General features: G+C 39.5%; 1 protein-coding gene across 1 annotated transcript in view; it reads left to right on the forward strand.

Moving 5' to 3' along the window:
* Positions 1 to 26,419, forward strand: part of LOC136864147 (pleckstrin homology domain-containing family D member 1) — a 315,900-nt gene that overhangs the window by 144,105 nt on the left and 145,376 nt on the right. Inside the window, exon 6 of the mRNA XM_067140786.2 lies at positions 20,447 to 20,623. Within this exon, the coding sequence (XP_066996887.2) occupies positions 20,447 to 20,623 (177 nt within the window). The remainder of the gene's footprint in view (positions 1 to 20,446; positions 20,624 to 26,419) is intronic.

Raw genomic sequence — 26,419 nt, forward strand, 5'->3', positions numbered from 1 at the left:
ACATTACCTGTGATTGGTACCACCATGCAAGGAACACTATGAGTCTGCGTTACCTGTGATTAGTACCTCTATAGAAAGAACACCATGGTTCCGCTTTACCAGTGATTAGTAAAATCATGAGGGGCTGGTGACCTGGATTTTGGACCCCTTTGGACAACAAGCATCATCTCAGAATGTGAGGCATTGTGAATTGGATCCACTGATTGTATTGGTTCATGGTCATTTTTTTCATCACCATTTTAGATTTTAGTCAGTGGATACATTTTTAAGTTTTAATTATTGTTTCATTTAGTTGCACCTCAGCTGTTAGGTCCCTTTAAAAAAAAACATCATCATCATCATCAGTAAAATGTATCAAGTTGTGTTTGGAATTAGCAGTATTTGGATAAGGAGTGTGACAGAGTGCAAAATAAGATACCCTATGCCAGGGCCTCTCAAATGCTCAAAATCTCATGCGTCCAAACTGGGGTGCAGAGTTCCTGTGCACAGTGCATTGGTCCCCCTCGGCTCGGACCAACGCTTTGTCTCTGGGCTACTCGGCTAAGCTCAGCTCAACTCGGCTCGGATGTGGAGCGCTATGGAGTAAGTGAGGAAGAGGGAGACAGGCGGAGCGAGCGAGACATGCGTGGGGAAAGAGAGACAGCAAATCGAGGAGTGGGGGGTCTGCACTCTGGTCAAGCAAGTAAAGTTGTCTTTTGCACCGTGCACAGTGCATGCACCAGGCGCATGCACTCTGAGAGGCCCTGCCCTACGCCATCAGGAAAAGCCTAACATGCAACATTAGTTTCTCACATGTATAAATAAATGAGTGATGTGGGTAAATTTGGTGGTTGGAGTGTGTTCATTATGTGAAGGTGCACGTGAGAATGAGGTTGGTGAGTTTTTTGTACACACTATGTCAGATGACCTGGGAGGCAACATTAAAAATAAAAAGACCTACCATTTGTTAAAGCATTACAATTATGAATGTGCACAGTTATTTCTGTGTAAATGATGTTTGTACGTTATCATCTCATTCTGTTTAGCTTCACTTTTCACTTCAAAATGCTGTTATGTTTCAGTTTGTAATTGAAATTCAAGCATAAAAATACCTTTTGATAGGGGAAGGAAACGTTAGTTGTAGAACAGCCATTTTTGATTTTCATTGCAGGCTCACTTCAATAGCAAGTGACCCACGTGGGGGAAGACGTCTCATTGTATTGCTGTATGACTGTGTTTTTGCCATGGTAGTGGAGTTTCTCATTATTGCAAGTTTCTTTCTCAGTAATATTTAGTAATATAGCTTTATTAATTAAGTTGGTAGTCAGTCTTCAGTTTGGTGTTTAGGATTTAGTTAACTGTTGTAAGTGCAACGTTTCATAGACTTTTAAAACCTTCAGACTTCAAGTTAATATCGCATAGTCGTCAACCACTGCAATACTGATATTTATTACACTCGCCACTTATGGGGATCTAACTACATAACACCAAGCTCGATAGCTGCAGTCGCTTAAGTGCGGCCAGTATCCAGTATTCGGGAGATAGTAGGTTTGAACCCCACTGTCGGCAAACCTGAAGATGGTTTTCCGTGGTTTCCCATTTTCACACCAGTCAAATGCTGGGGCTGTACCTTAATTAAGGCCACGGCTGCTTCCTTCCCACTCCCAGCCCTTCCCTGTCTCATCGTCTCCATAAGACCTATCTGTGTCGGTACGAAGTAAAGCAACTAGCAAATAACTACATAACCTCAACTTCCATTCATAGTTTGTTCAGTCTTATCGTACAAAACATTTCCGTGTGAGTTAGACTATGACGTAAATAATTAGGCCTACAGTGATTGTCGCATTCTATCATGTGCTCTCATCACTTCTTGTGCTGCACAACTTCAATTTTCATTCAATATTTGTCCAATCTTATTATTGCACAAAATATTTTTACCTGAGCTGTATGTCAACTTTCAAATTAGGCCTAGAACTAGTGTCATCACTTCTGATTTAACCTCTACTTGCACTTAATACGACTTCAGTTGGCATCCATGTTTGTTCAATCTTATTATCGCACAAAATATTTAAGAATATTAAGTAATCCTTTGGGGAAGAAGAAACATTTGATAATAACTCGTATCAGACATGATAAAGGTTTTGGGGAAGGAAGGTTTTAAATCGTAACTCCACAAAAGATGTACCATGAGGAAATGAATGGAGACGTATACGAAGACTGCTTTGTGAATATTCTTTCTCATCTTAAAGCCAATGTGAGATTAATGGCAAAGATAGTATAGTACTAATGTGTAATTCCAATGCAATGGCTGGTAATAGAACAGAAAATTATGAGAAGGGTTCATGTGCAGGAGGTGAGGAAGCTGGCATGAAACTCATTCTGTACAAATTAGGGCAGTCACTGTCACTTTTGAAAGAGAAGGTATCAAACTGATACTGCTATTTTTTTTTGCTATTTTGCTTTACGTCACACTGACACAGATAGGTCTTATGGTGACGATGGGATAGGATAGGCCTAGGAAGGGGAAGGAAGCGGCCGTGGCCTTAATTAAGGTACAGCCCCAGCATTTACCTGGTGTGAAAATGGGAAACCACGGAAAACCATCTTCAGGGCTGCCGACAGTGGGATTCGAACCCACTATCTCCCGGATGCGAGCTCATAGCTGCGTGCCTCTAACTGCACGGCCAACTCGCCCGGTCAAACTGATACTAGACTGCAGGAGGTACGTATGGAATGTACGGATATTCAGGGGATTTATCGATCATAACTAACCACTATCTGATCTACAACAAACTGAGTGAGTATTGCTTGGCCTAGGTTGCAGAAAGTTTTGTCTATTTGTAGACAGATGAGGGTAAAATACTTTTGGATAAGGAATATGCAAGTACATGGGCATCAGTAAAATCTTCCAGAGACTCAACTATAAGCATGTCCAGGATATTGAAACTGAATAGTTGATATACAAGGATGCAGTGCTTGAGATCTTCTATCTGTATTATATTCACTGCTCATAAAAAAATGTATCACAACTTTGGTATGAACTAGCATACACATATGATGTTTCACATCCATGGTGCTCTGCAGGGTTGTTTTTTTATCCCTTGGTGACATTAATGTGGTGGAATATGGAAGTCAAGTACATAACTCTCCAGTCATAGCAGTTATCGTTGTGACCGCACCCCAAACAGGAGTGGTTCGTGGTCTGTCAGTGTTGTGTGAGCTGGTAAGCAGCACATGCAGGATAGAGCACAAGACTTGGGAAGGCATTTACCATCAGAAAAAGTCATGCGTGCAGTAACCCTCTTGCAAGAAGGACGCACTCAGCATTACATGGCAGAGTGGCTCGGAGTGTCTCAACCAGTCATCTGCGGGTTATGGCAGTGATATCAAGAGCCACACAATGTCAAATGGTGACCTGATTCAGGGAGAAAATGGAAAACAACTCCAGCTGAGGACCGATTTCTTTGTTTACAGGCCCTTTGAAATTGCCGCAGTATAGCCAGTAACCTACAAGGTGAGCTAATTAATGCACATGGGATTGTCGTCAGTACACAGACAGTCTGCAGTAGACTAAGGGGCCGGGCTGAGTGGCTTAGACAGTTGAGGCGCTGGCCTATTGACCCCAACTTGGCAGGTTCGATCCTGGCTCAGTCTGGTGGTGTTTGAAGGTGCTAAAACACGTCTGCCTCGTGTTAGTATATTTACTGGTACGTAAAAGAGTGGGACAAAATTCCGGCACCTCAACGTCTCTGAAAACCGTAAAAGTAGTTAGTGGGACGTAAAGCAAATATCATTATTATAGACTAGGGGAAGGTCAGCTCAATTCCAGGAGACCGCTTAAAGTGGCCCGGTTGGCCCCTCATCACCGAAGATGCCGTCTGCAGTTTGCACAATAGCATGTCAACTGGCAGCTCCGACACCGGACCCTAGTATTTTTTGCCGATGAATCCAGATTCCAGCTTTCTGGGTCAGATGGTTGGATTCGAGTCTGGCAACGTCAAGAACGAAATTTGCCTTGCAACGTGCAGGAAACAGTCGCTTACAGTGGCGGATCATTGATAAAGAAACATTTTTTTGTTTTTGGTAAATCCACTTAAGGTGGAGGGTGAGGGTGTTGAAAAGAAGTAAAAAATGGGTTGAATTTTTAAAATGAGTAAATTTACAGTGTATCTCAGAAACTGAAGATGTTACAGACATGAAAATTGGTATTTGCAATCTTCTTTAAAAATAAAATATTTTTTGGTTTTTGTAAAATCCACTTAAGGGGTGCAGGGGGCAAAAAGGACTAAAAAAGGAGCTGAATTATTTTTATGAGGATACTTATATCTCAAAAACTGGAGATGTTACAGATCTGAATATTAGTAATTGGAATCTCCTTTAAAAATAAAGGAACACACATTTATTTTTTTCTATGAAAATCCACTTGGGGGGGGGGGGTGAAGAAGGAGTTTAATTCTTTTTATGAGGATACTCGTATCTCGAAAACTGAAGATGTTACAGACGTGGAAATTGGTATATAGAGTATATATATAAAAGGCAATAGGCACCCACTAAGGAAGGATTTCAAAAAATTCCACCCCTAAGAGGATGAAACGGGGTTAAAACCCTAAAAACCATAGTATTAATTCCTCCGAAACCATTGACCCGTCAATGTTCCATCCGGGAAATAGTGGGTTCAAATCCCACTGTCGGCAGCCCTGAAGATGGTTTTCCGTGGTTTCCCATTTTCACACCAGGCAAATGCTGAGGCTGTACCTTAAGGCCACAGCCACCTCCTTCCCATTCCTAGGTGTTTCCTATCCCATTGTCGCGATAAGATCTATTTGAGTCGGTGCGACGTAAAGCAAAATAGAAAAAAAAAAAAAAAAAAAAAAAGCTCTTGATATACTAGATATTAAATAAGACAAGTTTAGAAAGAAAGAAATTCATCCCTTAAGGGTAAAATGGGTGTTAATTACTCGGAAACAAATATATTCCTTTTTCTCTGAAACCATTTGACATATGAGGTTGAAATTTAACATGATGGTTCCTCCTGTATGTCTTAGTTTTTCAATAAAACGTAGTCTTAAAATAATACCCCCCCCCCCCCCCCCCCAAGGGTTTTTGACGGGGAGTGGGGCTGACAACATACATATTAATTTCTCTCCAACCGTTTGACATATGGACTTTACATTTCACATTATGTTTGTTCTGTATGTCTTAAATTTTGAATAAGAAGTGGTCTTAAACAGTACACCCCTAAGGATGGGGGGAGGGGCTTACTAGGGGGTGATGTCTTTTCTCTCAAGCCATTTGGCATACGAGTTTGAAATTTCACACAACGTTTGCTCCTATATATCTGGGATTTTAAACAAAGTGTGGTCTTAAAATAATACAACTCTAAGAGGTTTTGGCTGGGGGGGGGTGACGACTTATGACAAAATTATTCATCCCTCCAAATCGTTTAACATATGATTTTGTAATTTCACAAGATCTTTGGATGTTGTGGGTATCAAATATGATATAATTCAAAATATTTCATGTATAAGGATTGGATTATGTAGAATTTGTTGAAGTTGTAAAACTAAGGCTCCACAACAGCTAAGGCACTCTACTGAATTTCTGACTCCTTTTCTTTATTGCCAAAGACAAATGTTTGTAAAACTCAGGGGTTTAACTGAAATAATCTTGAACTTGATACACAACTGGTGGAACCTTTTTTTGAGATTGTTTACCATTAATGGTACCTATGAATTCTTGCAGACATTGAATATATAATATGTCAAGATTTAAAACTCTCACTTTCCACAAGCTTAATACATATAATAGGCCTAAATAATAAAGGAGGTTTCATCTAAATTTTTTATCAGAAATCGGTGCTGCCCGCTATACACACTAAATTCTTTGTCTTAGATTTTAAATAAGAAGTGGTCTTCAAACACTACGCCCTTTAGGGGTTTTGACTGGGGGATGAGAAATGATGACAAAAATCTCATTATGAAAACTTCTTTGCTTCTGGTGTGAGAGAATCAGCTGTCTAGGAAATGTCCTAGTCCGTTGGCCAGGAGACACCCGGATGTACAATCTCAAAGTGATGTACAACCTTCGTGGAGGCTTCTCTTGTGTGCTGTTTTTATTGATCTCTCGGCAGCCTGTGACACTGTCAAACATAATTTCCTTGTGGTAAAACTACGAAATCACATGTGACTATCAACATACCTGTATGATCAGAAATCTCCTACAAAACAGAAAGTTCTTTGTGGAATTCCAGGGAAAGAGAAGCAGGTGGAGAATGAAGAAAAATGGATTACCTCAAGGTAGCGTACTTGCACCAGCCCTTTTTAACATCAACAAAAATTATCAAACATTATCCAAAGGAACTATGTTGAAGACCTTGCTCTCACTGCTCAAGCTGACAGTTTTGAAGAGACTGAGATGGCTTTAACTAGCGCTTTGAAAGATCTTGCCACATACTACAGGAATAATCATTTGAAGCCAAATCCCACAAAAACTGAAACTTGTGTTTTCCATTTGAAGAGTAAACAGGTTGCTAGATACCTGAACATCACATTGGGGGGGGGGATCAAGCTAGCACATTGTGAGACCCCGAAATATCTTGGGGTTACTTTAGATCGCACACTTTCTTATAGAAAACATTGTATGAACACCAGAAACAAAGTGGCTACCAGGCCTAATGTGGTATGGAAGCTGACTGGCAGAGCCAGACACAGTGAGAACCTTGGCACTAGCATTATGTTTCTTGGCAGCAGAGTACATTAGCCCAGTATGGTGCAGATCTTCAGGAACTCTGAAAAGTGGTGGCAAAAGGGGCTCTGGTTAAGACGCAGCAGGTCGTTATGCTACTTAGGTTCTAGAATGGGTAAAATATAAATATGTAAATAAATTCAGTGTTAATTTTAATCTTATACCAGTTGTATAGTATTATTAGAAGTAATTTCACATACCGTACTGTATATGAGTTGACTATGTTTGTAAGATATTATAAGTAGAATTTTGTAAACAATATAAATTTATTAAGGATGATGTGTGTGTTTAATAGAAAAAATTATTAGCGTAAATTGTATAATATTGTATTCTAGGAAAATTTTCTTTGTCTCCTGTTAATTAAAAATTTAGTGCTTGACAATAATGTATTTTAGTGTACCATTTGCCACCGAGGTAGACACCTCATTTGCAACTGCCCTAAATGCAGATAAGTATTGATTGATCATGCAAAAGTTTCTTGAAGACCACACAGAAACTTGAAGGAACACAACAGCACACAAGACTCACTTTGTGGCGAGCTAGGGTTGAGCATCTTGGACAATGGCAAATACCTTGTGAATAATTACCAGCTGGACATATGTCCTAGATGTTAAGAAGTATTTTTAAAACATTCACCGCCTAAACAACAGTCATTCCTCCATTACTGTTTGATGTACAGCATCTAAATTTCACAAGTTGATCGCTTTTACATCCTAGATATTAAATAAGATAGGGTTTAAAAACATTCCAATTTTTCTCTACAGGGTTCCAGTGTGTGTTAGATAAGAACATTAATAATCATTCCCCCAAAATCGTTTGATGTATGAACTGAGTGTGTATTTACAATAACTTATGTCGTAATTGTCCACCTTTTCAATACTATAGTATGCAATATTTACATTACATTTCTAATCTAGGAATTAGTTTCGGCCTTGGCTGGCCATTATCAGCCATAATACAAAACTGTACAAACACATCTAATGACTAAAACAAATGTATGAACATACACAAATGACATAAAGGTATTAAAAGCATCTGGGATGAACTATATGCACAACACGTAAAATATATGATGAATTTAAAATAAGGCTCTAAAATCCTTAGATGCGTTGCATCATGTTAAAGTGTTTCATTAATGCTTCCTGTTAAAATATCTCAAAAAACGCTGAAAAGTTCCTTTGTTGGAAATTGTCAATTGTTGAGTAAAGGACGGCACACAAAGATATGATTAAAATAGCTGGCACATTCTTAGATTGCAGCTAGTAGAGATTCACAATTCAGTGCGGTACCCATGAAGTTAACCTTTCGTTGCGGCATGTGATGAGTAGGCCATGCACAGTAGACTCTCCAAAATTTGAAATTTTGAAAAATGACTTTCAGTTTAAAACTGTAGCAAAGCACGGGTATCTTGCTAGTATTAAATATGTGTCTTGGAACACCAATTTGTAATTTGTCTTGTAACTTGTGTTTTTTCTGTGGTCAAATAATTGCCTTAGTGATCTAAATCTTGGCATTCCTTGTTATTGGTTGTTGACAAGTTAAAGAACTCTGGTGGTGCCCTCAGTGTCACCCAACAAAATTCAATTAAGTCAACCATAGGAACAGTCCAGTAAAATTCCACTTTTGTTAATAGTAGCAACACAATCAGAATGTCAAAACTGACAGGCATAAATAATACCACTTCAAAAAGACTGCAAGTCAGTAGCGGAGACAGTATGATCATTATTGTTGTTTTTTTTTTTTTTTTGCTAGGGGCTTTACGTCGCACCGACACAGATAGGTTTTATGGCGACGATGGGATAGGAAAGGCCTAGGAGTTGGAAGGAAGCAGCCGTGGCCTTAATTAAGGTACAGCCCCAGCATTTGCCTGGTGTGAAAATGGGAAACCACAGAAAACCATCTTCAGGGCTGCCGATAGTGGGATTCGAACCTACTATTTCCCGGATGCAAGCTCACAGCCTCGTGCCTCTACGTGCACGGCCAACTCGGCCGCTTATTGTTGTTTCTGTGGCTGAATGAATGTAACATGTCACCTACTTTCCCTATCAGTTAATTGTTTTATTTTTTTCAATTCAGTTATGTGTAAAGGTGTGTTACATCCCATAGGTACAAGTATGTTTACTGAATATTTGTATTGTGGTAGTTCTGTGTTTTATGAATGTTTCTGGTTTTATGTGCTGATTTATCTGAAGAGCTTGCTTAATATTTTGAATTATAACCATATAATACTAAAATGTTCTTTTGTACTTTTTGTAATTTTCATATTCATTTTACATGAATACATTGGTTTCAATCTAGGTATTTGAAGAGATGTTACATATTTGTAAAGACCTATTTTGGATATGAAAATAGTGCAGTATGGGGCAGTTTGTTATAGTCTTACTAAACTTCGATCCAATGAGTTATTCTCTTGAACAGGTAAATATTTCAACCCGGTCTATTGTGTTTGTTATTGATACATTTTGTGCCATTTTTTATGTAATGTAAATTTAGGTTGGTATCTGTTGGGAAATCTTGGTATTTTGTTATGAAAACATGGTCATTTAATGGTAAACAGGAGAATACATCAGCACCACTATAGCAGTGCCCATGGATAATATATGATTTTGAATCACATAGAAAAATAGGAACTTTGGAATACAAACAAGGATACTTAGTATGAAACGTCACTGTGTTTATCTGGCTTTCCTTTTATCTTACACTTCCCATATCAAGACTAATATCTGCTCAGATGGGCTCTGAGTGCCTGTTGATGACTGCCCTCCTGATGAATCTCTGAAGCAGAAATGAGCTTAGATTGATGTTTTCACATTCATCTCTCTTTGAGTCCCTCTTAGGCAAATAAATAATATGGACAGTTAAGTAACATTTTCCTCAAAATATTCTTTAAAGAGCTCTGTACGACTCCTTAGATACTTCATACATTTACAAGTGAGTTCTGAACTAGTGATGAGAAATGCTGTCGCTCAAGACTCTCAAAACTGATGTCACAGATCTCGAGACCGATTTTCCTGTGCTGTGATCCGTGCGACGTCTCTATAACTACGAGCATAAGCTTGATAGTATATCATCAGCGGTTATTGCGTGAAATAACATTTCCATATGGAAATATGTGTGCCAGTAAATTTTGTCAAAAGCCTGCTGCCTGAGCTCTGAATTGTTATTCATCTTATATGAACTATTAAGATTGTTTAAAACTGATGACTACATGACTCGATGTGGTGGTCAGTATAACCATACACTCAGTCACCAAATACTCCGCTGTGCTTGTCACACGACATGCATCTGTGAATGCCAATGTTTAAACTGAGGGTCAAGAATGGTCACGGTGGCAAATAGGAGATTGGTTTCAGGGTCACCTAGCTTTATATAAGGGGCAGTCAGATGAAAACTGAACATGACCATGGAATGGTTATATTCAAAAGTAATTACCAAAAGTGTGAAGATGGTGTTCCGTGGTTTCTCATTTTCACACCAGGCAAATGCTGGGGCTGTACCTTAATTAAGGCCATGGCTGCTTCCTTCCCAGTCCTAGTCCATTCCTGTCTCATCATCGCCATAAGACCTATCTGTGTCGGTGCGACGTAAGGTCAATAGTGGAAAAAAAAAAAAAAAAAAAAGAAAATACATTTATCCCACTGGGAGGTGAGACAGTCAATTCCAGTTTTGTAGAAAGAGGTACAGTAGGTCGTTAATGGATCCACAACCGCACCCACTCTTGCACTTCCTTGCCCGAATGAAACAGACGTCCACTAATGCCTTTCTTCAGGTTGCCAAAAATGTGAAAGTCACAAGGTGAATGATCTGGGCTGTACGGAGGATGTCAAAGTGTTTCCCAACCAAATCGCTGAAGCGTAGCCTTCGCCACATTGGAAGTATGGGGGGCAAGCATTATCATGCAGCAGGTTGACTCCGTCCTTCAGCATTCCAGGGTGTTATGACATTATGGCGCATCACAGTTTCTGCAAAGTGTCTTCATAGCGCTGTGCATTGATTGTGGTTCCACACTCGAAGTCGACAAGCAGAGGGCCCTTGCAGTCAAAAAAAAAGGTGGTCATCATGACTTTACTGGAACTTGTGTGAACAGCTTTGGATTTCTTTGGTGGAGGAGAATTGCGATGTTTCCTTTGTTGGCTTGGCCGTTTGCTCTCGGGCTCAAAATGGTGGCACCACATTTCATCCTGTATGCGGATACGGGACAGAAATGCATTCTCTCACTTGTGATACCGCTGCAGATGACTCAGACATGACACAATTCTGTCAATTTTTTGTCCCTCCATCAGGTGATGCGGAGCTCACTGTGCGCAAATTTTGCAGAAATGCAAGTGATCTTTGACAACGACATTCACGGAGCCATGGCAAATGCCGACCTGGACACGAATTTCTTCCTCCGTGATTCATTGGTTTTCCCGGATAAGGCCATCAATTGGCCCTATCACATCAGGAGTAATGGCTCAATGGGCCTGTCTTGGGTGTGCATTGACTTGCATTGATGTGCGCCCTTCTTGGAATCTCTTATGCCACTTGTGCACACTCGTCATGGATATGCAGTGTTCGCCATACAAAGCAGACATGCGAGTTTTTCATACTCCAGCACCCTCGGCCACCAGAAAATGAACCATAATTCTCTGCTCTTCTTTGCTTGCCTCCATTTCTACAGCTGGACGAACACACTAGACCAGTCTGCGCACCAACAAATACATAACTCAACACCTGTGTACACCTGAGAGTTGTCACTGTTGTACCAGGAAAAATTAAGGATATGGGCATGAGAATCTTGCAAAGGGGTGTACGGTCCTTACGGAGCAGGTACAGAGAGAGGTAGATGCAGAACGAAATAATGGATAGATTTTAAAACTTTAGTTATTCAGCTTGAGAATTTGATGAATAAGTTCCCTATTATTTCTGACACTTAGCATTAAATCAAATTAAAATATTCTCTGAACAAGTACATGTTGCCTGGCTGATCAGTTTTTATGATTGTCTATCTTTTAATATGAAACGATTATATTTAGTTGAAAATCAGTAAGTTCTTTCCTGATAAAGTTCATAAAGTTCTTCAAGTATTTGTTTAAATGACAAAAAATGAAATTCAAAATAACATCTTTTCACTTGAAAAATGAATTTCCCTAGAGTATTTTAATATTTGAACACTTCAAAATATCGTAAATTTTATCTTCTTCTAAACCCCTGTGCTATAGTCAATTTTAGAATTGTCGTTCAACACTTATAAAATGTAATGTGAATTCCAATGAGCAAAATAGTTTGTTGAATTATTAATGAAATCACTGATTCTAAAGTTCAACTTGTAATAAAGTTAGTCAGTTTAAATCTCAAGTTTGTTTAGAGGCACTAATATCACCTGAATTATCTGGATATCAGGACTGGAAATGTAGAGATATGCGGTTCAACGAACAGCATATGAAGTCCTTGGCAGCTCATGTTGTGATGCCATCCCTATGGTACCACGTTTGATACCTGCGTAGTAACCACGTTCCAAATCCAGCGTCGAACCACATTCCATCTCTCGCATAGTAACCACATTTAAATTCCATGGAGTCACCACGTTCCAACTCCCACGTAGTCGAAATGATAGCAGGTTGATATGACAAAATAGGCACTCGGTCAGGGTTTCAACTTGTCACTTATAAACTTTATAAACACGAGAAAGTTCAACTGACAAGATTAATTTGTGAGTGTAAATTGTAAAATTGGCACTGTATTTTACTAGGTGCATTTCCTCTAATGTTTAATCACTGGTGGAAAGTTGTTATTGCTCATTAGATTGGATTCACTGTTCATGTTGAAGCACAGTTATAACATACTTACTCACAAAAATCAAAGTCTTATTCGTCATAACGAAATACTTAATTCACGGATATTTACAACTTCCTATGACGGCAATGTCATACAATGTCAAGTAGTGTTCACTTATGATGAAGGTTTAGCCTTATTAAAACTTCAACCAATAGTTATTACACATGTATATAGGGTAATATTATGAAATAGATTAGTTTGACAGATTAAATGTTCAATTATTTCACTTGAAAATCATCTTAATTTCACACGCTTATTTCTCATGAATGTTTAAAGTCAGTTTCATTCGAATATGAATACAAGTTTAAAACAATTCAATTTGTTTGATTTGCAGTTGAAAATACTAAGTCTGTAAAGTGATTAAATATCATAAGTCTTTGACAACACTTTGAAATTATTAAGTTAGTATCATATCACTCGAAAAGTTTCTAAGTTCCAACACGAGTTATTGTTTTATAAGTCTGGTCGAAAACTTTACCATAGAGCTTGTGCGGTGTGATGTCTTGAGTTCAAACCTCACAGACCCATTCACGTGAGACAGCATGACTACACTACGGCAGCGAGTTGAGAATTGAACTGACTTGACGTAGCAGAACCCTGTTCTTTTATACCAATCTGTCAAGGTCAGCTTCCTCCCCTCGTGGAAACATCAAGTTTCTTTACACCTGAATTACTCTTAAGTCCATAGGCCGATATGAATGAAACTGCAGTATGTTTGCCTTTAAATAATGGGTTATACAATGGCATATCTCATTAATTGATATCACAATGTGTTCCAAAGTTAGTAAAATTTCTTCTAGTATGTTCGACCATATCAGGTGGTGTTCACGTGATAGTTGCATCACCCTCCTGTGCGACGTAGGTTGCTTGCTGTATGCATGCCCGAGCTGTCCTGTTGCGCTACTTCGCATGTTAGGGTCGCCCCGTTGCGCTGACTTCCATTAAATAAAATTATGTTCCAGGCCATACATGGTTCTTGGTACACTATGCAGTTCTCCTACCACAGTGATGGCAGTATCGATACGTAACAACAGTATTGCCACCTTTCGTGCGGAATGTGTGTTATCGCAGCTGTTCAGTTTTCATTTGACTGCCCCTTATAGTTACAGATTCCTGCAAATCGCTCTCGAATTTCCACGCTGCCTCTGTTTTCCAGCCTCCTCTTGACAGCGCCAAATGAAGTGTTGTTTCTTCAAAAGAACTAAAATGTCACTAGGAATACTTCTCTCGGATGATCCAGCACTTAAAAACACATACTAACATGGAAGGGGAATCATCACCAAGAACACCTCCGGCCCGTTTGGCAGCAGCTATGCTGTCAACAACAATTGTGTGGTATCCAGGTAGGTGTACATCCTATCTACAGTTGTTAACAAATTATACAGGGTTATTCAGCTAAGTTGACCACCTCAAAACTCATGAACTCATGAACCGTTTAATATATTGACATCCATTTTTTTTTATGGAATTAAGGGGCTCATAGATGAACCTGCAGTACTTTTCCAGGTTGTCAATATGTACTGAGATAACTGTAATAACTTTGTTCTTGAAATAGAACTACTCTGTTTTCTATACGTAGGCCTAAATTTACGATCATTACAAAATCAGCGTTGTGATTATCTTGAAAATTGGACAAGTACTTCTCGAAAAAGTAGAATGTCTTCAAACATGCTTCGTTTGCCAGCTGTAGGCTGTCGTGTTCGATCGAATCATGAACTATTGTAGTCAACCAAAAGATGCGCTATGTATGACACATGAGCTGCTGATGCACAGTTTTCCTTGATCTTCTTCTGATAATTAGACATTTGCTCAAATGTGCCCATAAATCCACTATTGATTAATTATATGATTTAACAACTTTCATCTTGTCTTAGATAACAGTTAAAGGAAAAACAAATATGTGACTTCTTTTGAAGGACAGCATTATTATCCTGATGTGACATTAAACCATACAGAACTGAGCTGGCTGCACAATACTACCGTGGAATGTGCAATGAGGACTTGACTGACTTAATTCCTGTTGTTCCTTGTGGAACATAGGGCATCAACAAAGCATCTCCATCTGATCCTGTTGTCTGCCAACCTCTTCACCTCTCTCCAGGTCTTGCCTTCTTCCATTGCCTCCATGTGTACAGATCTTCGCCACGTTTGTTTGGGCCTTCCTCTCCTCCTTTTACCCTGCGGGTTCCAATCCAGTGCCTCTCTCTCGATGGCTTCATTCCCTTTCCTCAACGTATGCCCTATCCATTTCCATTTCCGCCGCTTTATCTGTATGGCCATCTCGGTTTCACCCGTCCTTCTCCATAGTTCATGATTGGAGATTACTTCCGGCCAGTAGATGTTTAAAATCTTCCTTAAACAGCGGTTGACAAAGGTCTGCAACTTGGAGGTAATCACTTTAGTCACCTTCCAGGTCTCGGACCCATACAGTAGAACAGCCTTGACATTACTTCGGAAAATGCGAAGTTTGGTCCTGATAGATATTTTGTTGTTCTTCCATACCGGATAGAGCCGAACAAAGGCACCGTTCGCTTTTTGTATACGTTGAGAAACATCCTGTACTGCTCCTCCATCTTTGGAAACTACACTGCCCAAGTAGGTGAAACTATCCACATCCTCTATAGGTTCATCGCTGAAGACAAATGGGTCTAGTTTGTTGGTGTTCATCCTTAGGGCCTTGGTCTTTGAGTTAATCGTTAGTCCCACCTTTTTTCCTTCTTTTACCAAGTCTTCAATCTTTGATTGCATTTCACCATGTGCCTCAGACAGGAGGCACACATCGTCAGCGAAGTCTAGGTCTTCTAACCTATTTGCCAATCCCCACTGGATACCACGTTTCACATTTCGCGTTACATTTCGCATTACCGCATCAATCACCACCAGGAACAAGGTTGGCGAGAGGATACAACCTTGACGTACTCCTGAACGTACAGATATAGGTTCAGATACACGGCCCTCATGTATGACTCTGCATGTATAATCACGGTATGTTTCCTGAATGAGGTTGGTAATTTGTGATGGCACACCATACCGCTTCACTTCCTTCCACATAGCTTCTCTGTTGATCGAATCAAAAGCTTTTTCGAAATCGATGAACACTGCATAGAGGCGAGATGACCATTCAGCACACTGCTCCAGAATTATCCTCAAGGTGTTTATTTGGTCTACACACGAGCGATTTGATCGAAAGCCTGCCTGCGGAGACTCAAGTTGATATACTCCTTAATTCTGTTCAACAGAACCCTGGTGAAGACTTTGCTAGGGATTGAAAGAAGCGCAATGCCCCTCCAGTTGTTACAGTTTGACGTATTGCCCTTCTTTGGCAACTTCACCAGCAACCCACATTTCCAATCTGTCGGCATTTCTCCATTAAGCCATATCTTCTCAAATAGCGGCTGCAACATATTGGCAGTGGTATCCATATCAACCTTCATGACTTCTGCTGGAATATTATCAACACCTGCTGCCTTACCAATATGTAACTCTCTCAATGCCTGCTTGATTTCCTCCACTGTTGGAATGCAGACTTTAATCCTTGGGTCAGGCTGGGTTTCTTCCTCTTCTTCGCCTTCTCCTGCATCTACTTGCTCCTCCAAGGAGTGGTTTAACACTGCAGAGAAATGTTCCTGCCATCGCTTCAGTTGATCCTCGGAGTTTGTTAGGAGGACACCATCTTTGTTTCTGACTGGACGGTTTTTCTGCATCTGCTTCCTTGCCAGAACTCTGGTGATGGTATAGAGTTCTCTAAGATTTCCCTTTCTGGCTGCCTCCTCTGCTTGTTGAGATAGGTCATCTATCCATTTCCTTTGATCTCTCCTCACACTTCTCTTTACTTTCTTATCCTTCGCAGCATATTTGGATTGCAATTCTGCCTTCCTTGCTCATGTCTTACATGCATTCATTACTTCCTTTATCTCTTTCCTTTGTCTGATAATTTCCCATGTCTGGTCAGTCATCCAGTCTTTTTTCCTCCTGTCCTTAAAACCCAGGATATTTTCACTTACTTCAGTAAATACAGATCTAGTCTTCACCCATTTTTCCTCAATAGTTTCATCCTCCACCTCAGTGAGTGCTTGGAATCGATTCTTTAGTTTTATCCTGAAGGCTTCTTTCACATTTCTGTCATCCCTTAGCTTTCCAACATCATATCGCTTCCTTATTTGCTTTATCCTTCTCTTTTGTGCCTGTATCTTCATTCTAAAGGTAGCCACAACAAGATGGTGATCACTACCAATGTCTGCACCTCTCTTATTCCTCACATCCAACAATGAACTCCTCCACCTTCGTCCAATAGCCACATGATCTATCTGGTTTTCTGTACTATGATCCGGTGATACCCATGTCACCTTATGGCAGTCTTTATGTGGAAATATAGTACCACCAATAACCAAATCGTGGCTTGCACAGAAGTTCACAAATAGCTGTCCATTCTAATTTCGTTCCCCTAAACCATGCCTTCCCATAATATGTTCAAGTCCTTCGTTATCCTGTCCCACTTTTGCATTCAAATCTCCTCCAACTAGGATGATATCCTTCCTTTTCTGTTTCTTACCGTTCTATTAAGATGTCCATAGAACGTCTGTTTGTCTTCCTCCTCCGCTGACTCCGTAGGTGCATAGCATACTATCAACACAATGTTTCTAATATTGGTCTTAAAACGTGCCACTATTATCCTTTCTGTCACTGGGTACCACTCCATAAGGCTCCTCTTGGCCTCCTTATCCATTAATATACCCACACCTCCATAACTCGCTCCGTCGCCCTCGGGTCTTCCAGAGTATATAAATGTAGCTCCATCATGGGTTGCCAGTTCCCTAAACTCACTCCATCTTACCTCACTCAAACCTAGGATGTTCAGGCCATAACTCCTCATACATGCCACTGCCTGTCGTAGCCTTCCACTTTCTCGCAGAGTCCTCGCATTCCATAGCCCAATTTTCGTTAGCCTTTTCAAGCCAAAGGTCGTCATCTTCGGATCCGTCTGGTTTCTCATTGTTGATGTTTCTGTAATAAGGTAATTTAAGGTTGTGCGAGTTATTGGCCCACAGCACCCGAGCTTGGTGGTGGGGCTGCCACCTACGCCTCCAAGCCTGCTGTTTTCTGTTGGGGTAGTCTCCCTTAGCGTTTGAAGATCCCTCTTCACCACAAGGCAGTGGTTTTCCTCTTTATTTTACCCCAAGAGGAAGGGTTACCTCCTCCGCCAACTTTGCCGTACCAAAGGTCTCCTCCTCCGCCTCAGTTGCCGTTAAGGACTTCACCAGAGCCCCGTTAGCCGTTACTTTTCAGGGTTCCTGTAAGGCCTTCACAGCTACCGTAGCGGTCCTGGGGCACACAAGGTCCCCGCTGTACTTCACCCTTACAGGCTATCCCCTACTTCGTACCGTTGCCCGTCCCCCACGACGTGGACGAGGGGTTGGACTTATGGGGGACGTGCAATGAGGAATCTCTTCAAAATAATCCCATGTCCACGACTTACGTTGCGTAAAATTACACAAAATTACACATAATTACACATTGCACAGTCATATACTGAAGTTCCTAATTATGACGTGGGTACTCTATAACATTGCAAAGAATTATTTCCTTTGTCGCTTTAATGTTGGTAAACACAAGCACTGGTCAAATGGTGGGTGATAACGATGTATACTACAGTAGACCTAGCTGTCCGTTTCTGTGCTTACCCTACTCATTTTTGTATATACCACTGCACACAGTGCTAGAATATGTATCATTTGTAATTACAGTTTGTTATACGTACTGCATCAGCAATAGACCTCGGTATAATTGAACGGCCTAGTTGCTTGCTGATACGTATTTACGGTAGGGAGAAGGCCTGTGGTTGGCTACTTGCATACTTGGCACAAAGAACATTCATTTCTACCTACCTATAGGCCTACGACACTCTACTTGCTACACAGTGTGGGGACAATGCTCTCAAAATCTCTCAACATTTCTTGTGAGAAACAGGTGCTTGCGCTAGTCTTGAGAAATCTCGAGACCCCGTCTCAGACTGCCCATCACTATTGTGAATTAATAAAATAACAAACAATGAATAACTAAAATATAGAGTATCATAGTAGAACACCTGGTCCCCAGCTTGCAGGATGCTGCACGCAGTAGTGACGTGCTATCTGCAGCTTCTTTCCCAGCGAGCTTTATGACTATGTACGAAGGTTGATCAAATATAAACAGGATTTTTATTCTTGAACATCAACAATTGGTAGCACTGGCCCCGCGCTTCTGCTATGCTTAGGCGGAACCATTAGGAGTGAGGAGAGCGTGCTGTTAAATATTTCTCACCATTTAATCATTAATGCTCACGATATCAGAGCAACAGGTGTACCCCTCCACTGTGCAATGCATAATTATAAAATTTCTTGCTCGTGAAAGAGTTACAGCAGCGGAAATTTGCCAGAGATTGACTGCACAGTTCGCTGATCAAACATTGTCAAGGACTCGTGTGTTTGCCTGGCATAAAGAGTTCAAGGAAGGACGAGAACGTGTGGAAAATCAGCAACATGATCGCCGTCCTCGGACCAGCATTACAGACGAAAACATTTGTGCGGTTAAAGACATTATTGCTGATTGATGTTTTGCATGAGCGATGCACAATCAATGCTGCTTACTACTGCGAGCTGTTGAACAAGGCGAGGGTTGCATATCGCCGGAAAAGATGAGACCAACCAACAGGTCATCCTCCTCCACGACAATGCGCGGCCCCATACTGCAGCTCTGGCTCCAAGCAACAGGAAATGCACTGGACTGCACTTGATCATCCTCCTTACAGCCCGAACTTATTACCCTGTGATTTCCATTTGTTCGGACCGCTTAAAGAAGCCCTAGGAGGGCAACGATTTGAAGATGATGAGAGTGTGGAAGACTTCGTGCACAACTGGCTGGTGACACGACCCTGTTCTTTTTACGATGAGGTCATCAAAAAGCTGCCCATATGCTGGAAAAAAATGCATTTCCAAAGCTGGAAACTGTGTGGAAAAATAAATTGTAATTGCCTTGTGTTCTTCAATATATGAATTTAAATTTAAAAAATAACACCCCGTTTATATTTGATCCCTCCTCGTATATTAAGTGTGGTTGTAAGTTCAAGTCCTGGAAAAGTATTTAAACATTTATGTATATGTAAGTGTCAGAGATCTATGCCTCTAGATTTACCAGGAGGTTAAAAAAACTCTTACCTTGGAGCAGAGTGCCAGTGCTATGGTGTTTCACCACCCCACCCCACCCCACCCCACCCCACCCTTTCTATCAGATTGTCTAAATTGCTTACAAAAATCTCTTAGTGCAATGTGTGTAACAGTGGCTAATTACATATCTTCTGTATTAAACTGTTTCTTTCACAGTAAACTCAACTCCCGGTTATACAGGTTTGTGGAGAAGAACACATTGAAAATAAAAAATAAAAATAAAAACATTTATTATCCAATCCAATAATAAGTTGAATGGCAGTGTTGTATGGTGTTTTAAAGCATGCCCACAGCCACAGTACAATTATATTGTCATCTACCCCTTCTTGAATGTTTTCTATATCTCTTTGCCATGTCTTCCATGACAAGATAAAGCTGAGGATCATACAGATTGATTACAAACAGGAAACTGAGCTTGAATTCAGTTTCCACAGAGATGCTAGACTGTAACAATGATACATTATTGTGGTGTCATGCGGTGCAGGGTTATTGGTGTCGTAAAAGCTACATTTCTTAAGAAATCAGCTTACAGGAAGACTAATTCAAAACTCGAAAAGAAAATGTACACTACTGTACACTTGTTTAAGTTATTTTTAGGTTGTGTGGATAACCTGCAAACAGGATAACCCAAACATGAGCAATTGGGAGTATTTTATATTTATTTTTATTTTGTTGATTTTTTTTTCCTTTCTTAATTTTAACAGGAACTTGAAAGGGTGAATGCTGCTTTGGATGAAGAAAAACACAGGCTCGAAAGAATAATTCAAGAGTTCCGTCAGGAACATGAGATCATGAAGTCTGAATATGAAGAAACAATCAGTGCTATGAAGCTTGTGCAGCAGGACAAGACTGAACTTCAGAGTACAACTCAGGCTCTCATGGTATAGTATCCCTAAAAAGTCAGTACTTCTTTGCACTGAAAGTAGCATGGATATAATGTAGATGGCAAAATAGAGATTAAACTCTGAAACACTATATTCATCTAAAGTCAGTATAAGGAAATAAATTAACTATGTTATGTAAGGTAGATAAACCAGTCCTATAGCAAAGTAAGGCTGGAACTTTAGCTTATACCAAACGTATGTAAGAATTCCTGTTCATGGGGATGAAGTATATTTAAATGTTATTGTTAAAAGCTTCTGTGTTTATGGTATTGTGATTTGTGATATGACTTCCTATTGTCACATCCTAGTTCATGAAACATGGGCTACATTTAAGTGCCTAGTTAGTGCTCCTGAGTCTTGAGAGCATTTCTGCAAAATATTAGCACACACATTAGACATATTCTGAATAATAATAATCATCATCATCATCATCAATCATCATTACCACTACCATTTGTACTGTAGTGACTTGAAGTACCTACTTCACCAACAATCCGTAAACAATTAGGGCTTATCGAAGAATGAAGTAGAACTGAGTATACAAGCAGATTCAGATTGAATGTGTTAACAGTTAGTGGCATTTATGTTCCATGGCTAAATGGTTATCGTGCTGGCCTTTGGTCACAGGGGTCCCGGGTTCGATTCCCAGCGGGGTTGGGAATTTTAACTATCATTGGTTAATTTCGCTGACACGGGGACTGGGTGTACAGTATGTGTTGTCTTGATCATCATTTCGTCCTTATCATGACGCGCAGGTCGTTTACGGGTCTGCACCTGGCGAGCCGAACATGTCCTTGGACACTCCCGGCACTAAAAGCCATACGCCATTTCATTTTCATTGGCATTTATGTGAGGGTTGGAGCAGAAGATTACATGATATTGGAAAGGGGTATATAAATGGTTAGGATGGAGTGTGCAATATTATAAAATAGTTTGTTATATACATGGATGAATGAATGATGGGGGTAGATTTGGAGATTGCAGAAATCAAGTCTAGAATTATTGTCTCTGCGTATTCATCAGTTATTGTAAGGCACAAGTCTAAATAAATAAGTGATGAGAGCAAGTATTGTGACTGTTGGAATTAGAGCTAGGATTATCTCTATTCATTATAATATGAAGCAGCAGATAAAAATAAGATAGATAAGTTCTGTGAGGCACTCAGCAGTGTAATAGTGAAGATTCTATGAAAGAAAATTAACCCTGTTCGCTTTACTTTCAGGAATGTTGTGATTTCTGGAAAACATGGGAACAAAATTTTGAAAAGCTGCCATTTTCACATCATTCAAAATCATTCTGTTGTGTTCTGTACAAGATGCTCCATAATGATGTACAGTCACTCAAGAAAAGAGTGAATGCATGGGTATATTCCTTGCATTTAATATTTTATCACACTTAATTTTAATTATAATAAAAATATAATTAACCTCCCATGTAGATACAAACATTGTTGATACCCACAACAAACATACCGGGCGAGTTGGCCATGTGGTTAGGGGCACGCGGCTGTGAGCGTGGATCCGGGAGATAGTGGGTTTGAATCCCTCTGCCGGTAGCCCAGAAGAGGGTTTTCTGTAGTTTCCCATTTTCACACCAGGCAAATGCTGGGGCTGTACCTTAATTAAGGCCACGGCTGCTTCATTCCAACTCCTAGGCCTTTCCTCTTCCAGATAATGATATCTGTTATAAAAAATGTTTGACTGAGTGGTTCCAGGTGAGGCACTGTCCTTCTGACCCCAATTTGCCAAGTTTGAGCTTGAAGGTGCTCAAACACGTCAGTCTCATGTCAGTAAATTTACTGCCACGTAAAAGAACTCCTGTGGGAGTAAATTCCAGCACCTCGACGTCTCTGACGACTGTAAAAGTAGTTAGTGGGACGTAAGGCCATTATTATTATTATTATTATTATTATTATTATTATTATTATTATTATTATTATTATTATTCAATCAATCATCAATCATTCACTACTGATCTGCATTTAGGGCAGTCGCCCAGTGGCAGATTCCCTACCTGTTGCTTTTCTAGCCTTTTCTTAAATAATCGCAAAGGAATTGGAATTTATTGAATTTATTGGTAAATTATTCCAATCCCTAACTCGCCTACTTATAAACAAATATTTGCCCCAATTTTTCCTTTTGAATTCCAGTTTTATCTTCATATTGTGATCTTTCCTACTTTTAAAGACATCACTCAAACATATTTGTATACTGATGTCATTCCATGCATCTCTCCACAGACAGCTCAGACTGCCCTCTCCTTTACATCCTTAACTACAACCCCTGATACCCTCATAACCATGTGCAGAGATCTGTACCCTTTATTAAGAATTACATTTATGTGATCACCCCAATGAAGATCTTTCCTTATATTAACACCTAGGTACTTACAATGATCCCCAAAAGGAACATGATATTTATCACATGTCAGATACCACTTAGTCGAGCAGCTCAACTCCTTTCTCCCAAGTCTTCCCAGCCCAAACTTTGCAACATTTTCGTAATGGTACTCTTTTGTCATAAATCACCCAGAACGTATTGAGCTGCTTTTCTTTGGATTTTTCCCAGTTCTTGAATCAAGTAATCCAGGTGAGAGTCCCATACACTGGAACCATACTCTAGTTGGGGTCTTACCAGAGACATGCCACTGTAGTTATGGAAATAAGGGACCTTCTTCGTCTTCTTCTTCTTCTTCTTCTTCTTCTTCTTCTTCTTCTCCTTCTTCTTCTTCTTCCATTCCCTTTTCCAGATTATCTCTGAGTAGCGTAGTGTACCAAAGCCCTCCACCTTCATTCCCAATCTATGCCTCTGTCAATGTTTTCCATACCAAATTCCTTGGGACATTGTCATATGCCTTTTCAATATCTAGAAACATTACTACCATGTCCTTTCCATCATTTGACACAATGTAAATATTGGGTCAAATGTGGACCTGCCTCTTCTGAATCCATACTGGTGTTTTGCCGATTTTCCCTCTACTCTGCCTCTTATTCGTTTATCCAAGATTCTTTCAAGGATCTTAGCTGTATGAGGTATCATTGTCACTTCTCTGTAATTTTCACATTTCTTCCTGTCTCCTTTCATGAAAATTGGTATAATGACACTTTTCGTTCACTCTTTTTTAACATTCCTTTCTCTTCATATCACTCTGAAGAGTCTATACAATCTCTGTAGAACAACTGCTCCCGCTGCTATTATTATTTCTATGGTGACCTCGTCAATTCCAGCTGCCTTGCCTCATTTCATTCTTTTAGTGGCCCACTCATTCTCAGCCATGGACACCTCATTTTCCATATCTTTCATCTGCACTAAATCTGGTTCTTCGATTTCTCCTTGTACCAAGGTATTTTGCACGTTGTAAAGCTGTTCAAAGTATTTTCCCCACCTCTGCAATATATCCTGCTTCTGTGTCATCACTCCCTCTTGTTCATTTTTATTGAAGTTAGCACCTTCTCCTGGGTTTTTCTTCTTTTTAACCCACTGGAATAAGATCTTTTTGTTTCCGGTTGTATCTTCGTGCAGAGATTCTGTGAATTTTTGCTAGCATTTCTTTTTCTCTTCTTGAACCACCTTGGAGCACTCCTTGCAATGCCTGTATTCTGTTTTGCATTCTGTTGTTCTGTTTCTCAGCCATCTTTTATAAGCTTGTTTCTTCCTTTTAACTATATCTTTTACCCTGTCATTCCACCAGGGCGTTACTTGATCTTTCTTCCTGCCTGATACTCTTTCACAGGTCTTTTCTGCAGACTCGACCATGACTGTTTTAAAGTATGCCCATTCTTCTTCGACCCTTCCAATGTCTTCTTTAGGTATACTTGTTTTAATGTGTGTCTGGAACTCTTCATTTATTTCCTTCTCCTGCAATTTCCATATCCTTAGCTTTCTCCTGCCTAATCTCAGTCTTCTTTTGTATCTTTCCCATCTTTAACTCAGCTATCACAACTCTGTGATCTCCTTCGAAAGATTCACTTGGGAGGGCTGTTACGTCTACTAGCATTTTCCTGTTACCTTTCTCGACCAAAATGTAACCTATCAGAGTTTTGACTTTGTTATCCCAACTATATCTTGTTATCTTCTGACTGTTTTACATTCAAAACCATGTGTTACCAATGATCAGCTCATTTCTTCTACAAAAGTCTACCAAAATATCTCCAGCCTTGTTTCTCTTCCCATATCCAAATGGACCTATAATCTCCTCATCTCCTTTTCTTTCCTGACTATGGACTGTGTAAATAAAACGCACTCCTTTTTTACTGACAATAATTTTAATGTAGTCAAAAAAGATCCCACAAACAGAATTCAAAAACTGAAATCTTTAATTAAGAACCTCTTATTTTGTTTCAAGACCTTGAGAAACCCAAATTGTTTGTCATGAAACCCAAGTTAACAACGGCAAAAGCGTTACCGAAGATTCACAAGGCCGAAGTCCTCATAAGGCCCATTATTAATTTCAGAAGTAGTCCGGCATACAAAATATCTCAGTACATTCACGGTTTTCTCAAAACACATTATTTTTTCCAGGCAAATACGCCAGTTAAAAATTCCCTAGAACTTTGTAATAGAATTAAAGATCTTACTTTACCAAAACTGTACACCTTTCACTCCTTTGATATTGTTAATATGTACACAAATGCACCTATTAACAAAACCATTAAATTAGTAATAAGTTATCTTTCCAAATTCAGTAAATTGATTGTAGGTGAGATAAACGAATTTATTCAGATCCTCAGATTTACATTAAATAGAACCAGTAATGAGCACAATCAGGAAGAAACGCATTTCATTTTTTGGACGTCTAATCAGGACACCAGAGAACAGGTTCATCAGGAGAATAGTAGAAAAATTATGGAATAGTAAGTGCAACATTAAGTGGATTACAGAAATCATGGAAGATATGGATGAACTACAGATTACAGTGGAAGACCTAAGAAACAAAATCGACAAAATCAAGAAACTCACAGACAGGCAAACCAGACTGCAAATCAGAATCAACAAACAGACAATAGGAAGGGTGATTTCCGATGAAGAAAGAAGGATAAGGTTAGAGAGAATGAAGATGTACTGGGCTAACAGGAAACTGAAAAATTCTTTGTATAAAGTTGGCTAGATTGGTCCAATGAAGGCCATAAAATGTAAACCGGTCTCGGGAATCCTCGCTGACATTTACATTTATTTTCTTGAACACACTAATATCGTAGCCAAAATTAATGGTTTTTATTATCCTAGATTCTCAAACTATAGATAGCAATACAGTACTTGAATTACTTAATAGCTTTGACCCTCATATAAATTTCACGATAGAATCCGAAAACAAGTCTCTTAATTATCTCGATTTAACTGTTACTTGCAATCATAATAAAACCCTTTTCTTTAGATATTTACAGGAAGCCCACTCACACAATTGACACAATTCACCAGACTTCTCTACACCGGGGGATGCAGATGAAGGCAGCTTTTTGTCAACCAAATGAGTTTTTAGACGAGAGGATTTTCTACCTCAACATTTTTTTACTTTGTCAATCATGATTATTGTTTTTTAATTCCACACACTTCATCAGTGATTTTTATTTGTTTGCATAAATGTAATATTTGAGCTTCTACTGAGCATGGCCTTTAGATAGGCTGAAACATATATAGATATTGTCCCATCTAATATACATGGTTGTTCTATATTGAAAAGGAGGATTATTTAAATACTTTGTATTTGTAAAGTGATAACCATCAATACGGAATGAGATTTATTACATGCGGTATAGCCAATGATTTTTTAATGAAAATATAGTTAGATTGTCAT

The sequence above is a fragment of the Anabrus simplex genome, chromosome 2 (assembly GCF_040414725.1).
Source record: "Anabrus simplex isolate iqAnaSimp1 chromosome 2, ASM4041472v1, whole genome shotgun sequence".
Taxonomy (NCBI): domain Eukaryota; kingdom Metazoa; phylum Arthropoda; class Insecta; order Orthoptera; family Tettigoniidae; genus Anabrus; species Anabrus simplex.